The sequence below is a fragment of the Cynocephalus volans genome, chromosome 5, assembly GCF_027409185.1.
Source record: "Cynocephalus volans isolate mCynVol1 chromosome 5, mCynVol1.pri, whole genome shotgun sequence".
NCBI lineage: Eukaryota > Metazoa > Chordata > Mammalia > Dermoptera > Cynocephalidae > Cynocephalus > Cynocephalus volans.
This window is the reverse complement of record NC_084464.1, coordinates 38,516,791-38,532,035: the sequence shown is the minus strand read 5'-3', so window position 1 is coordinate 38,532,035 and position 15,245 is coordinate 38,516,791. Positions and strand designations below refer to the sequence as shown.

General features: G+C 35.6%; 1 protein-coding gene across 1 annotated transcript; it reads left to right on the top strand.

The window, feature by feature from the left end:
- Positions 1 to 13,916: 13,916 nt before the first annotated feature.
- Positions 13,917 to 14,687, top strand: LOC134378950 (vomeronasal type-1 receptor 90-like). The gene has a single exon (XM_063098236.1). The coding sequence runs from the start codon at positions 13,917 to 13,919 to the stop codon at positions 14,685 to 14,687; it is 771 nt and encodes a 256-aa protein (XP_062954306.1).
- Positions 14,688 to 15,245: the final 558 nt, after the last annotated feature.

The window sequence follows — 15,245 nt, the reverse complement described above, 5'->3', positions numbered from 1 at the left end:
AGAATACAACTATTTTACTGGAGTTGGGCAACTCTTGTAGCATAGCTACATTGTAAATCATTGGGAATTGTTTATGTGGTATATCATGGCACTTATTTATTTATTTATTTATTCATTTAAAAGATGACCAGTAAGGGGATCTCAACTCTTGACTTGGTGGTCAGCACCACGCTCTCCCAAGTGAGCCACAGGCCGGCCCTTAGATCATAGCATTTAAAACCCAACTTATTTTCTCAGTTTTTCATCATTTTTCTTCTCTGTATCTAGTCTAGAGTTATATTTACCCTTCGTTTCCAAGGAATTTCTCCCTCAGCTTTCTTCAATGCTCAAATCCTCTTGCATTTGGTCTCAAGGTATTTCAAGGAATTTACTCTGAGAAAACAATAAGAAGTGTGAAAAACATACATACAAGGATGCTCAGCACATAGTTATTTATATTCATTAAAATGTACATGACTGGGCCGACCCCGTGGCGTACTCGGGAGAGTGCGGCGCTGGGAGCACAGCAGTGCTCCCACTGCGGGTTCGGATTCTATATAAGGATGGCTGGTGCGCTCACTGGCTGAGCGCGGTACGCTGGTCACAAAAAGACAAAAAAAAAAAAAAAATGTACATGACTAACACTAGGGAATGTGCATTATGCATTGTTAAAATTAAAAGGCCGGATATATGACTGCAATTGTACTAGGAAAAACACTGAGACTATAGCCATTAAAATAACAGTGATCATCTCTGTTGACGGTTTATAGGTTTATCCCAAGTATTTCATCATGAACATGTTTTTGAAATTAAAAAAGCAAACTTTATGCTTTTTATGGTAAAATACACATAACATAAAATTTATCATTTTAACTATGTGTATGTTTACTATTCAGTGACATTAAGCACATTCATAATGTTAGGTAGCCATCACCACTCTCCATTTCCAGAACATTTTCATCTTCCCAAACAGGAACTTTGTACCGATTAAGCAGTAATTCCCCACTCCACCCTGTTCCCCGCCCCTGGTAACTTCTATTCTGCTTCCTGTCTCCATGAATTTGCCTAGTCTAGGCACCTCATGTAAGTGTAATCATACAAAATTTGTCCTTTTTAGTCTGGCTTATTTTACTTAGCATAATGTTTTCAAGGTTCATTTATCTTGTAGCACACATCAGAATTTTGGTTCTTTATAAGGCTGAGTAATACTCTATAGTATGTATTTTATGTTTTGCCTACAAAATTAAGCTGACAACTAGATTTCCCCTTTTTAAAAATGGCCTGTTGTGTTAATAAAGGTCCTTGAGAGGAGTCTCTGGTGCTCCTTCTCTCAAGTTCCTATATTTTTCTCCTCTAGTTTTCCTCATGCTCAAAATTTTTTAGTTTACTCTTATTGGAGAGATGCAATTCATACATGAAATAGTTTAAAAATAAGATACCAATAAAGAACTTAATTGTGATACTGACTGTGTCCAGTCAGAGTGCAGAAAAGAGAAGCATCACCCAGCAGAACCCCTTATTAGGGATACCAGTTTGGAAGCCCCAACTCTTGGAGACAACACCTGTGTCTCCAAGTTTCCATCCTGAGGGCCAGAGCCTCCCAGACCTCCTACCCCAAGCGGTTAATGTTACAGCTGGAAATGTGGAAATTCTGTCTACTAGGTACCCTAAGTGTTAAAGTGTCCACAGTAGGAAATTAACAGCTACAAGCAAATAAGCCTCCCTAGAGAGAATGGAGGTAGAAAAGAAAGTGACATTTGTTGAACACTTATTATGTGTGAAGTCCTATTACTTCTTTTAAAGAACATTCATATCTGGTATTAAAATGCCATCTGAAATGACACAACACACATTTGTAAAAAGGAGTCTGCTGTGGCTTGACCTGAAAGGATCTTACTGGGGGTTTGCTTGAACTTGCAAGATTATCCAGTGTCTTTTGCTCTTGAGGGTGAATTATGCTCAGCATGGGAATCATCAGTGGTCCTCTTTTATTTCCTTTTTAAGGAAGTGGTTAGTGTGGTGCTTGGGCTAATGGTTCTTAGTTGTTTTGTAACGCAGTGCATCCATAGACTTGTAGCACATGAACTGGGCTATGGTGAGGGGATAGAGAACTTTAGGTGTGGAAAGGAGAGGGGTTAAATGTCTCTTTCTCAATATAATCAGTGAAGGACAATCGGTCCTGCCAAGAAACAGCTCTTTCTAGGAAAGATGTTAGGTGGACAGTTTAGCCCAGGCATGGCTCTGAATTCTCAGGAAACACTTTCTCTTTCCTCTCATTCTGGTCTACAGGTTTTTCCTCACCATGAGAGTAGTAAATGTATAGGGCTGAGGTTAGTGTGTAAACATAGGCAGTAAAGGGCAGAGAGACCCTCAGCCAGTACTTTGTGTCATATGATAGTTTCACCCATCACGCGGTCTAGCCCAGATCAACAGCAAATTAAATTGCAGCATTGACCTTATTTCTGGACATTTGCCTCTGAATACTTATCCCGGACCACTTTGGTGGTGATCGGCCCTGCTTTATTCATTTATGATCTTGAGTGTCAGAATTAATAACATCGTCCCCACTGAGGTTAAACAAATGTGCAAATGTTTAGCATCTCAGGCAGTAATGAGCTAACTTCTAATTTTAAAGTGAAAATTTCCACACCATAACATAATAAATCTGAAAAAGACCTCTATACTCCACCATTTAGCAGATGTAATTATCGAAATATAAAATGATCATAGACCATCAAAGAGAGCCTGAAATTTTCAGGAAACCTAATACAACAAATATTCAAGGTGGGAGAAGACCCAAACCCACTCTAACATAATGAAATTTGATTGTTTTTAAGACGATCACTCTTTTTCTGGTACAATACAACATTTCTTACAAGTTTATGTTTGAACTTATAAATTTTACCAGTCCACTGAAAGAGTTTGTATATGTTATCAGTAAACATGTCTTCATAATGAGATGAGTAACATATATATCTTTTAAGTGTTAATGTGTCTGAAAGCCAAGTTGTAATTTAAATTTTATTTTGAAATCTGTGATTCTAATGTTCTCTAACATCAGTTGGAGTGATCACCAGCTCAGGCAGGTGATCACTGGAAACTTGTCTCTTGATTCTAGGCTCAGTAAGGAGGGACTGTTACTTCAAAAGAACAGTGTTTAGGGGCTCATTTAATGAAGTACCTTGTGGGAAATGAAAGCTTCTAATGAGCATGGCAAAGCTGGGAACTCAAGGAGCCTAGCTGTATAACTACCTAATTGGAAAAATGCAAAACTTTATGTCGTGCCTTGGGACCTAGGGGCAAAGCACCAAGTAGTGAAAGGTAGAAATTGCCATGATTAGCAAACTCAAAAGGACAAAGCTGTTTGGTCACCTTGGTGAAATCTTACAGAGAAATAAATCTAATAGTGGCAAATATATATTCATCAAAATGATGTAGCAAACCAGTAACATATAGCTATTCTATGCTAATTAATACAATTAGTAGAGAACATGCTAGGTTTTCTGTGACATAAATGTTGTCTCCTACTGGCCTAATCTAACAGTGTAATGTTAAAGTGATATCACTACAAATTTATGTACATCATAAATTAAAAACACTTTTTCTGATGAAGCTAGTATACGTTACATGGAAAATAATCTATTAATCAGCCTTACAGTTAGATTATGAAAGATCATTTGTTCCATAGACTGATTTTACATTAGACTCCATTATATTCATTGAGTCAGACTACTGTCTTTCTCTTTTTCAAGACGATCAAGTAACCAACTCTATATAATTCTCACTTACCAGATAAATCATCTAATCAAGCTTTGTTTAGGCACTTGGAATATTTTTTATTTCTGGCATTAATTCATTATTTTTTAAAAGTGCTTTTGTTTTTATTATTATAAAACATTTTAATGATACATGGTAAAAATAAGAATGATATAAATATGAGATATTCAACATAAAAGTTTATTACATCTTAACTTTAGAACTTTATTTCTTTTCCTGTTTTCAAGAAAAAAAAAAAATCCAGATAAATTTGATGCCCTTTGTGGAACTCTCTACAGTTATGCCGTTCACCTCTTATCTGATCATAACCTGAGGCTGGAAGTTGTGGTTAATTACCAGGAATGGTAATAAATTTTGCACTTGCGGCGCTTGGGGGGGGGGTAATAAATTGTTAAATAAATACATATTCGTAAAAATTATATAATATCATTTGGAAAATTTTTATACTTGATATAAGATATTGGACTCTATAATTTTTCAACTTGCATCTTTCACACGTCATGTTTTTTAAAATAAACCTACGTTGATATAAATCGTTTGAACTTTGATTGTTTTTTTTGTTTGTTTGTTTGTGTGTGACCGGGCGCACCGCGCTCAGCCAGTGCACCGGCCAACCTTATATGGGATCCGAACCCGCGGTGGAAACAGTCCTGTGTTCCCAGCGCTGCACTCTCCCGAGTGCGCCACGGGGTCGGACCCAAACCGTTTGAACTTTGAAACACTTGTACGATATCCAACTGGATAACATTAATTTATTTATCCATTCCCCTATTAAGAGAAATTTGGATTGATGTGTGAGTATGTTACTATAAATAACAATTGTGATGAATATTCTTTACCCATCTCTATACAGCTGTCATTTTACTAGTGAGGCTGAACGTCTTTTATAAGTTTATTGCCCACTTGTGTTTCCATTTTAGGGCACTGTCTTTTATATCTGTGGCATCTTTAGCTGATATATCAGAATGCTATTTACTTTTATGTCATATCTAGCAGCAATATCGATATTCTGTAGCTTTATTATGTCAATAACCATATTACCTGCAAATGATGTTAATTTTATCTCTGCCTTTTTAATTATTTTGATTTTTAATTTGTTTTTGTTTTTTCCTCTTTGCATTACCAGGATTTCCAGGACAATGTGTGAATAGTAGTAGTAATAGTCGCATTCTTGCCCATTCTTGATTTTAATTAGAATATTTCAGCTGTTTGACAATTCATTTTGCTGTTTGTAATAAGATCTTCCTAGATGCCCCTTATCAGGTTGAGGAAATTCTTTTTTAACCCTGGAATCCTAAGGATTTTTATCGTTACGGAGTGTTATATTTAGTTGAACTTTTTTTTTTTTTTTAGCAACTACTATGATGATTGTGTTTTCTGACTGAATTTGATAATATGGCCAAATATATTTATAGGTATTTTTCATTTATGAGCTAAACCCTATCTCATAAGGATTTTTTCAAATTTATACATAATGTGATTGTGCATACTTTTATTTCTACTACTATATTTGCCCAGCTTTGATATCTAGGTTATTCCAGATTATAAGTGAGTTGGGTAAAAGACTGGCTTATTGTTGGCTGGATGGTTGGTTGGTTTGCTGGTTTTCCATTCTCTGAAATAGCTTGGTATATCAGAGATTACCTATTTCTTTAAAAATTGTCCTAATTCACCTATAAAATCATTTAGGTTTTGGTTCTATTACTACCGAACCATTCAATTTCTATAATCATTATTCCTAGTGCTAGTATAATTACTTCCCATAAGTGTTGAAATGTACTTGCATTTTCCCCCCTACAATTCTTATTTCTTTTTAACCCATGAGTTTTCTTGAAAAAACACATGTAGTTTTATTACTTATGTTTACATTTATTGTTTAATTTGATTTTAACACATTGTGGTTTAAAAAAGAAAAAAAAGGTGTCTGTATTGCATTAAATATTTACCCAAGGAACCCTGTAAATATAAGGGGAGAGAACTTCAAAAGTTCATGGAAAGATTCATATAATCTTTTAATTTTATTTTTCCATGGGCTTTTTGAGGTGCCCTTGTACATCTTTCTCTTAGTTACTCCTTAAATTTCTTTCAAGGCATTGCCATTTTTACCTTCCTCTGGTTGGGATCAATATTTGTACGTTTGACTTCCTCCATCAAAATATACTCCATTCTTAATGGCTTTACTCCTTATTTTATAACAAAAAAAAAAACTGTCAATTGGTTGATTACTGACAGCCCTGCTGCCATATTCTATTTCTCTATCATTTACTTATTTGTTTGTACATATATTTTATCACCAAGAATATATTTAACACTTTTTCAGACTAGAAAATGGTAACTGTGCATTCAGGCATTTCACAAACAGAGAAGAATTCATAGTACTAAAGAAGATTACTTGGACAGTGTTTTGTTCAATTATTGACCTACTTTATCCCAATAAAAGTGCTCATTAGTATGAAGTTTACATCATTAAGTAAAATGTGTTTGATTAGATTTGCCTTTTTGCTTCCCTTTGCTTAAATTTTGAGCTTTCATAAAACTTTGCATATTATTCAATTTTGGCATAATTTGTATTAATTCTACTATTTAAAGAAGAATAGCACCTTTGCACAATCTCTTTAAGAAAATAAATAGAGACCACTTTCTGACACATTTTATGAGGCCAATATTACCCCGATACCCAAACCAGACACAGGTCAAAGAAAAAAAAAAATCCAGACCAGTATCCCCCATTAAGTTATACATCCCCAACAATTAATTAGCAAATCAAACCCTGCATTGTAAAAAAAGAATTATACACCATGGCCGCGTAAGATTTATTCCAGAAATTTAATGACAGTTTCAATGTTCAAAAACTAATTAATGTTATCCACTACATTAATGTTATCCAGGCTAAAGAGAAAAAGAAAAATCACATGATCATATCAATTGCTGTGGAAGAAAACAATTGAAAAAAATTAACAATTATTCATAACAAAAAAAATTCTTAGGAAACTAGAAATAGAGGTAGGCTTTCTCAACTGGATAAACAGCACATTAAAAAATTTTTACAACCAACATCATACTTAATGTTCTTAATATTGAAAGACAATGTTCTCTCACTTCAGTAACTTTGACCATGTTATAGTAATATACGTGGAACTTTTCCATTTTAAAAAATATTGTGTATTCATGAGCATTTTGGAAAAATACAAAAATTAAAAAGAGAAAATATCTCATTACACTGAAGGTGATCACATTTGGTGCATTTACTTTGTCTTGTAACAGTATCCTAATCATTGTTGTTAAATGTGTGTTCGCTAGTACAATTATAACTTTTATTTCCCATGGGCAAGAGACTCTCCAGAGAGAACTTACCTCTGAATCCAGGATCATGAATCTCAAAGTAGAGTTCATGACAGCTGCCTAAGGATGCTGTGGCAAACACATATACTCAAGGAGTTCAAAAGGTATAAATACACCTTATGTGCCAAATATAAAACGATGGCACAGACAAGATTCACAGCAAATAAGAACTTTCCACTTGGGTGAGTGAAATGATAAATTAGAATTTGATAAAAAGGGCCAAAAATAAAAATTAATTAAGGCAGCAAAGAATGGTGGCCACGAACTTTAGAAAGCACTATTTGAGCACTGGAGGAAATTAAGACAAGAAGTACCAGAACTCCAGAGAGAATGCTGGCCAGTTGGCTGAGTTGGGCAGAGCATGCTCTTGATAACACAAGGTCAAGGGTTTGGATCTCTTTACCGGCCAGACTCCAAAAAATAACCCCCTAAAACTCGTGAGAATGAAAACTTGAATATAATCGACATGTAGGGTGATGGCTGAAAATTGCACACACAAAAAAAAAAGCTTCCTTGAGTGTGACTGCAAAAGTTTTTTCTTTTGGTTGTTACTGTTTTATTTTAGCCACTCTAATAATGGCTTAGTGCATTAAAAGCTTCTGAGAATGAGCCTTTAAATATGCAAAAGCACATGTATGAATTGGAATTAACAGTATGAATTCTGGAGCCAGACTGCCTGGGTTTAAATCTTGGCTCTGTCACCTACTAGGTTTATGAATTTAGGCAACTCATTAACCTCACTGTATCTCAGTTTCCTTTTCTATAAAGTTGAAATAATAATCATACCTACCTCATAAGGTTGTTCCAAGGATCAATTATTTATTATTCAATTTTCCCATAGCCTAATTCCAGTTCTGATAACTTGGCTGGGTTTTTTTCCTGTTTGTTCTCAAGCACTGTATGAGGAGAAATCTTTTCTCATCTTTTTTTCAATGTATTAATATCATCAGAAGGGAATAAAGAATGTTAATAAACCTGTATCACTCTTTGAAAAGACTCGACAAGACTAACGGGAGGCTACTTCGCTAATAGGTAAAAAGTATGTGGCTTATACTTTAAAAAAATGAACCACTCAAAAAATTTTAGTATCTTCAAAATCACATACGTAATTCCTAGCAAGCTGTTACCAATTTCGCTATTCAAAATATCTTTTATATTTATTTTTATTTTTCAAATTTAAGTGCTATTTTTCAATGTAAAATCGATGCATGCTCATTCCTGAAAGTGTCAAATGAAAAATGAATGAATGAATGAGTAGAAAAAAAGAAATAAAAGCACTCATTCTTCAACAGTTTGAAAACCCATTAGTAGTAACATTTTGGTGCATTCTCTTCTTGCCTTTTTTGACAGAGAGTTTTACAGATTTAAAATAATTTAGGAACAGTTTACATCCTTGTTTTGAAATTATATAAATATCTAAACATGTTTTTCAAACTCTTTAAAAAACATCTTTTGTGTGTGTGTGTGCCTGGCTGATATGGGGATCTGAACCCTTGACCTTGATGTTATCAGCAACATTCTCTAACCAAGTGAGCTAACCAACCAGCCAAAAACATCTTTTTTAGTACTCACAAACACAAGAAAGAAAATGAAAGTTGCTCATAATGTCAAAACTTTAGATGTAAGAAACAATAGTTTCAAAGACACACATTCTCTCTCTCTCTCTCTCTGCCTCTCTCTCATCCTTTCTCTTAAGGATTAACCACTATTTTTTTTACTGGCACCGACAAATATTTATCACTCCTCATTTCAAGAGTTTTTCTGTGTGGGTCCATGACATAATATGAGTGATGGTTCTAACCAAAGTGAATGCTCAACACCAGTTTCAGGAAATGAAAATGTAGCTTTCCATTGAAAGTTGTGAAAATCATAAATTATGAAATCCTGGTGGCATATCTCTGCATATTCTCAAATACTGCGGTATACAGAGAGAGTTGATTAACGTGAATGTATGAAAGTTTTTCCAGGAGCTATGCTTTAATGTTATCAAATTAGCACAGGGAAAGAACAGCAGTAAAGAACAGTGAGGCATGTCTGATACAGAATATAAACTGGTCAGCATAAAGCATTCCTGATTGGAAGACTTCATGCTGAGTCATAGACAATTATATCTACTTATGATAATGCAGAGGTCATATGTATTGTAGAGAAATTACCAATATTAAGATACACATTTTAGCATGTGTTCTAAACCATAGACACGAAAAGCCATAACTGTATCATTAAGAAAAAATTCTATAAAATGTCTTGATTTTTTTGTTATGCTAATGTAAATTAAAATCACCTGTGGAGACTACTAACCCAGTGTCTAAGAGAAAATGTGGAAATGCAGGTAACATAAATGCAAGCAGAATAAGCCAAAACACACGAACAAACTTGTGAGTCCAATTAGGCTTACGGACCACCAGTTTGAAATGTCTAAATTACCACCTTGGCTTCATATTTTCACAAATGATTCATATAAACCAGAAATTGCTTTATCCGTAAGAAGCCCTTTCACATGATTCTTTTTTGCAGTTTATAGATAACTTTAAAGCAACAACACTTTAGCAATGTTTAATTATTTTGAAATACTGAGTACTTGTGGAATGTACAATAGTGTGTATTAAATAGTGTTAGTTTAAACAGTGAATTAGAACATCAAGGAAATTGCACTGGAACATCTGTGGGTCTTTAAAAATATTTCTTTCTCAATCCAAAGCAATAGACCACACACATTTAAAAATCTGCAAGCTTTCACTATATCAGTTTATTAAGTAACAAGATATTCAGCTGTAGGAAATTGTTCCCTTAAATGTAGATTCCAAAAGCCCTTGGTAAAAGTTCTTAAATTTATTGACTCACAAAACAGTACTTTATTTATTTTCCTAAGTAAATTTCTGTGCCTTTATGAGGTACATTGTGGCACCAGGAGTGAAAAATCCTTGCATGTGGTGATTGCAAATCACCAAGGAAAAAGGATGAACATGCCAGTGGCCTGTTCTCCCATCCCGGTCTTCCTGACTTGTTCTTTTTTCTTTCTTTTGTTCCTTTCCCACCAAGTTGTGATGGATTTTTCTTTCCCTTATTGATAGATTTTTCAATGCTATGCTCTTTTTCTTCCAAACTTCTGTTTTTGTTATTTTCCTTTTACCATTTCTCCTGAGTTCTCCACTCTCCTTCTTAGGGGATGCTTTGCTTTTCTAAAGTTCTTCTCTTCTACCCATAGTTTGCATCTCTTTCTATATCTTTTCCTTTCTTCCATACTCACTATTTTCTTTCTAATTCCCACACGCCGTCTCTTTGTATACTTCCCTCTCCCTTTCTCTCTCTACCTCCTTGTTTCTTATTTATAAATCACTTTCCCACACCTTCTCTTTATATGACATAACTTGTATGCTTGCTAAATTAAAGCTTACACCATAATTCTTTAGATACATTGTCTGAAAAAATTTAAAAATTGTATATGTTGAAAGAATGAGGTTTCTTAACTGTGGTGGATTTTTTAACAAATAAATCTAGATGGGGAGATTAGAGGACAAAACAGCAACAGAATTTTTGTGAGGGGAAAATGTTATTGACTTAAAAACCCGAGAAAGTTGAACCTCACCCAACAATGCAGAAATCCAAGAATTAAACCAGTAAACATCACAGCATTTCCAAAATTCTTGAAACAACGTCAGATAACACTTGAAGTGATGGCAAAGGGGCATATGATAAAGACGAGGTGCTGAAAGCTGGAATTATATGCACAGAACCCATCCGCACTCCTTCCATGTGCCTTGTTACCCAGGCAGAGAACTGAAAGCTTATTATGGGGAGAGAATAAAACAAAGGGTCTCCGGAATGGGAGACATAAGAGACACTGGCAGCATAGGTTCTGGGTAGAACAAAGGGAGAAGCTGACTAGTCCATTAGGCACAGTGGGCACAGAAGACCCAAAGCATAGGGCCTGTTAAAATGCTTTAATTTTAATTTCTATTACAATCAGAAGGAAAAACATTACAATACTTACTATATAAAACCAATACTATGAAAAGCATTGTAATAATGAAATATAATGAATCCAGCCTGAATTATATTCATCTTTATACTAATGCACTCATACACTATAATTTTTAATGTTGTCAAGGGCCCTTGAAAATCTTGCTGTGATCTTGGGTCCCAGGACATTGGCAAACAAACCGTTAGCATGTTTGTAGGGCTACACATTGAAAGAGCTTTTTTGGCTTACAAGACAAACAGGAAAGAGTCAATATACTTCTTGATTGAAACTCTCGGTTGCCATTCCCAAAACCTGTACTTGGAGCTTCCAAATAGCTATAAGAGAATCAATACACTCATATATTGTAATAGTTAAAAGCATACATTTTTGAGCCAGACTCCCTTGATTTGAATTCTCTATTACCCTTTTATTAACTAAGTGAAAATAATAATGGTGCTTACCTAACAGATTGCTAAGAGTGGAAACATGTGAAAATCAGTTTCCAGATGCTTGCAATTCCCCATCCAAACCCCTTGGAGCCAATTGTGTTTCAGACTTAAGTAGTTTTTTGGTAATTTAGAAATGTAATACTTCATGTGTGTTGAATATCTCACAGCACAGCAGCAAACCTTGAGACAACACCTATGATCAAATACATTAATATTTCTGCAGCAAAGCATGCAAATATCCACACTAGGTGACATCAACATAAATCTCACACAGCCTCACATTAATTTCAAAGCTAGTTTTTTCTTTTTTCTTTTTTTCCAGTGAAATATGTAATGTGCTCAGCAGATTAGGTCAGATTTTGTTGCTGCGTGATTTTTTTTTTTTTTTAATTCAGTTTTCAGTGCTTTTCTTGTTTTGGAAATAGAGATGAGAGATTGCAGAGTTGGTACCAGAGTGCCAACAGGAAACAGATGGTACACTCTAATTAGATCCGATCAAGAAGGTTACTTGCAAAGTGACTAATGACAAAAGTGAGTGAATGTGTGGGGAAAACAAAATGCAAACTGTGTTTTTCCTCTACTCTCACAGCACAATCACAATCATCAACACAGAAAACTTCTGTGACCAAATGAGGGGGATTTCTTCTACAGAACTGCAACCAAACCAGCAATTCTATAGGAACATGAGCTTGGTGTCCTCCAATTCAATTCAGTTCTGACACTATCCACCTAGAGATAGTGTCAGATCCTACAGTCCCACAAGACTGCCCCCCACTTCAGATGCCAGATGCAAGCCCCAGCTTATTTTATCTGTGCTTCTGACTGACAGGCTATAAAACAGGGTTCCCAAAACCCTTTGCTCCCTTTTTAGGTTCAATTAGTTTGCTTGAGTGACTTACAGAACTCAGGGAAACATTTACTTACATTTACTGGTTTATGATAAAGAATACAGATAAAGAGACCCATAGGGTGAGGTATGGGGCACTGAGCTTCCATGCCCAGGAGTGTGCCACCCTCCAGGAATCTCCATGTGTTCAACTCCCCAGAAGCTCTCCCAATCCTGTACTCTTAGGTTTTTATGGAAGCTTCATTATACAGGAATGATAAAAGCATGGACATATGTGATTGGACAAAAAGGGTCTGATCCACCACTAACAGACCTGGTGGGGAAACCCAGGAAGGCCTGTCTTTTCAGGTTCTTCTTGACTTCTCTGTGCAGCCTTCCTTCCTCCTGGGTATAGGGCAGGACCCCTTCTGGAATGAGGGTCTTATGACCTGCAGTCAGATAAGGTAGGTTAGAGAATTTCTTTATGGCCATCTCCAGACAGAAAGGCAGAGAAAGATTAGAACAAGTCAGGAACCATGGATGAAAACCAATATATACATATAATAATATCCCAGTAAGGTACGAGGGATCCAAGGGATAGAGCAGGAACCTGGTGCTAACATTAGTAAGCAAAAAGCCAAGGGGAGAAAGAAATTGCCAAAACTCAGAGTAGCAAGAGTCTTGTTCAGCAGGCTGCACTGAAGTGAACAGGGCCCTTCTTTTTAAGGATATTTAAGGAAAAAATATGGAAACGAATCAAAGGAAAAATAAAAATACAATGCAGAGAGTCAATAAAATCAAAACCTTATTATTATTTTTTGAAAAAGCTAATAAAAGAGATGGTTTTCTAGAGACAGGAAGAAAAAAATCAATGAATTAAGATTTTTAAGTAGTGACATTTAAGTATCTAAGGTACTTGATGCAAAGATTTAGATGGATTCAATAAGAAAAGAGTAAAGGTTGAGTCATTTGATGGTTTCCCCCTAGGATGCTGACTCTATGACCCCATCCATGTCTGTAATGGGCTCTGTGTCTGAAATCAGAGCTGAAAACAAACAAAAACCAGTATCCTTTTCTCTACTCTCTGCTATCATATCCCTTTCCAGAGGTAGGAACACAAACAAGGCTAAGAACATGACAGAGCTAGGAAATGGGGGTGGGCTGCAAATGTTGCTAAATAATATAAACATATTGCACCGTACGCACTTAGCTCCAACCCCATCATCCTCAAATGCATGACAGCCCAAAGTGACAGTAGCAACCTTGCCACCAAATAAAACCCTGGTAATTAACTATAGGGAAGTGGTTAATTTTTAATGCCTCTTGAGATCACAGATAATAATTGCTAAATTGAGGGTTTTTTAAAAAGCAGTTGTAGAAGTTGATCCTGCAGTTCGGCAGCCCTTGAAGTGTCAGAATGATTTCAACAGATGGCATCATGGGAATTGCTTTTCTCTTCCAAGCTGGACTTGGTGTCATGGGGAATGCCATTCTCTTTGTGGGATGCGCTCACATTTTCATCGTGAGTATCAAGCAGAGGCCCCTATACCTAGTAATAGCACACTTGTCCTTGGTCCACATGGTGCTAGTTTGTACTATAGGAATCCCTGAGAAAGCAGCAGCTTTGGGCTTGAGAACTCTCATGGATGATGTTGTATGTAAGACAAACTCTTACCTACACAGAGTGTCTCATGGCCTTTCCATTTGTTTGACAAGCCTCTTAAGTATTCTTCAGGCCATCATCATTAGTCCAAATAGCTCTTACTGGGCAGCGTTTAAAACCAGAAGCCCATTATACATCCTTTACTCCTTTTTCTTTGTTTGGATCCTTAACCTACTCATATCTTCTAAGTTAATTATCTCAGTTATAGTCCTCAAGAATGGAACCCTATCCAGAGACATTGTAAAATCTTGCTTTATTTTGCCAATGGATGATCTTAGTAATTGGTTCTTTCTCATGTTCATGGCCCTTCGAGATGTCTCCTTCCTGGGTGTTATGTGCTGGACTAGTGGATATATGCTGCGTCGCCTCTACAGACATCATAAGCAAACACAGCACCTTCACAAGCCAAGCACCCCTTTTAAAAGGAGCCCTGAGATGAAAGCAACTAAAAAGATCATTGTTTTGACTCTATGCTTTGTCTCTTTCTATGGGCTTGATACGATTGTTTCCTTCACCATAGTTTATTTTTCAACAAATGACCCTGGGTTTTTGAACGCTAAGAAGTTCATTGGGGTGAGCTTTGCCTTATTAAGTCCTGTGGTACTTCTCAGCAATGACAACCAACTCCACAGATTTTGGGCATCTGTCTTTGAGAAAATAATGACCAAGAAGGATGAAGCACAATAATCATAATGATACTACAAAAGAAGAAATACCATTCCAATATTGAGACACTGGTCAACTTATCAATTCAATTAATTATATAATTATTCCAATTAATAATAAAAAAGAAGACTTATAGTCCATTGACATTTTCTTTTCCTTAGAAAAATAAATTTTAATTCCTCAAGCAGAAAAATAATATCCTCCTGTAAAAAAATGTCAAAATACTCTGTGAAAAAGACAGTCCTGAAAGATTACTTATTATATGATTTTATTTGAAATGACAGATTATAAAAATAGAGAACAGCTTAGTAGTTGCCAGGGATAAGCGTGGGGAGTGAGGTGGGTCTGATTATCAAAGGGTAACATGAGGATCCTTGTGGTGGTGGAGATATTCTGTATCTAGGCTGTGTCAATGCCAATATTCTGGTTGTATTATTGCACTAGTTTTGCAAGATGTTACTTATCACTGGGAGAAACTTGGATTTCATTGTATGATTTCTTACATCTGCATGTGAATCTATGTTTATCTCAAAATTTAAAAGGTAATTTAAAATTTGAAACATTAGATGTAAAGACAAT

Bases quoted from the DNA above. Each gene is read 5' to 3' on its own strand.
- LOC134378950 (XM_063098236.1), top strand. From the start codon at position 13,917: ATGGTGCTAGTTTGTACTATAGGAATCCCTGAGAAAGCAGCAGCTTTG.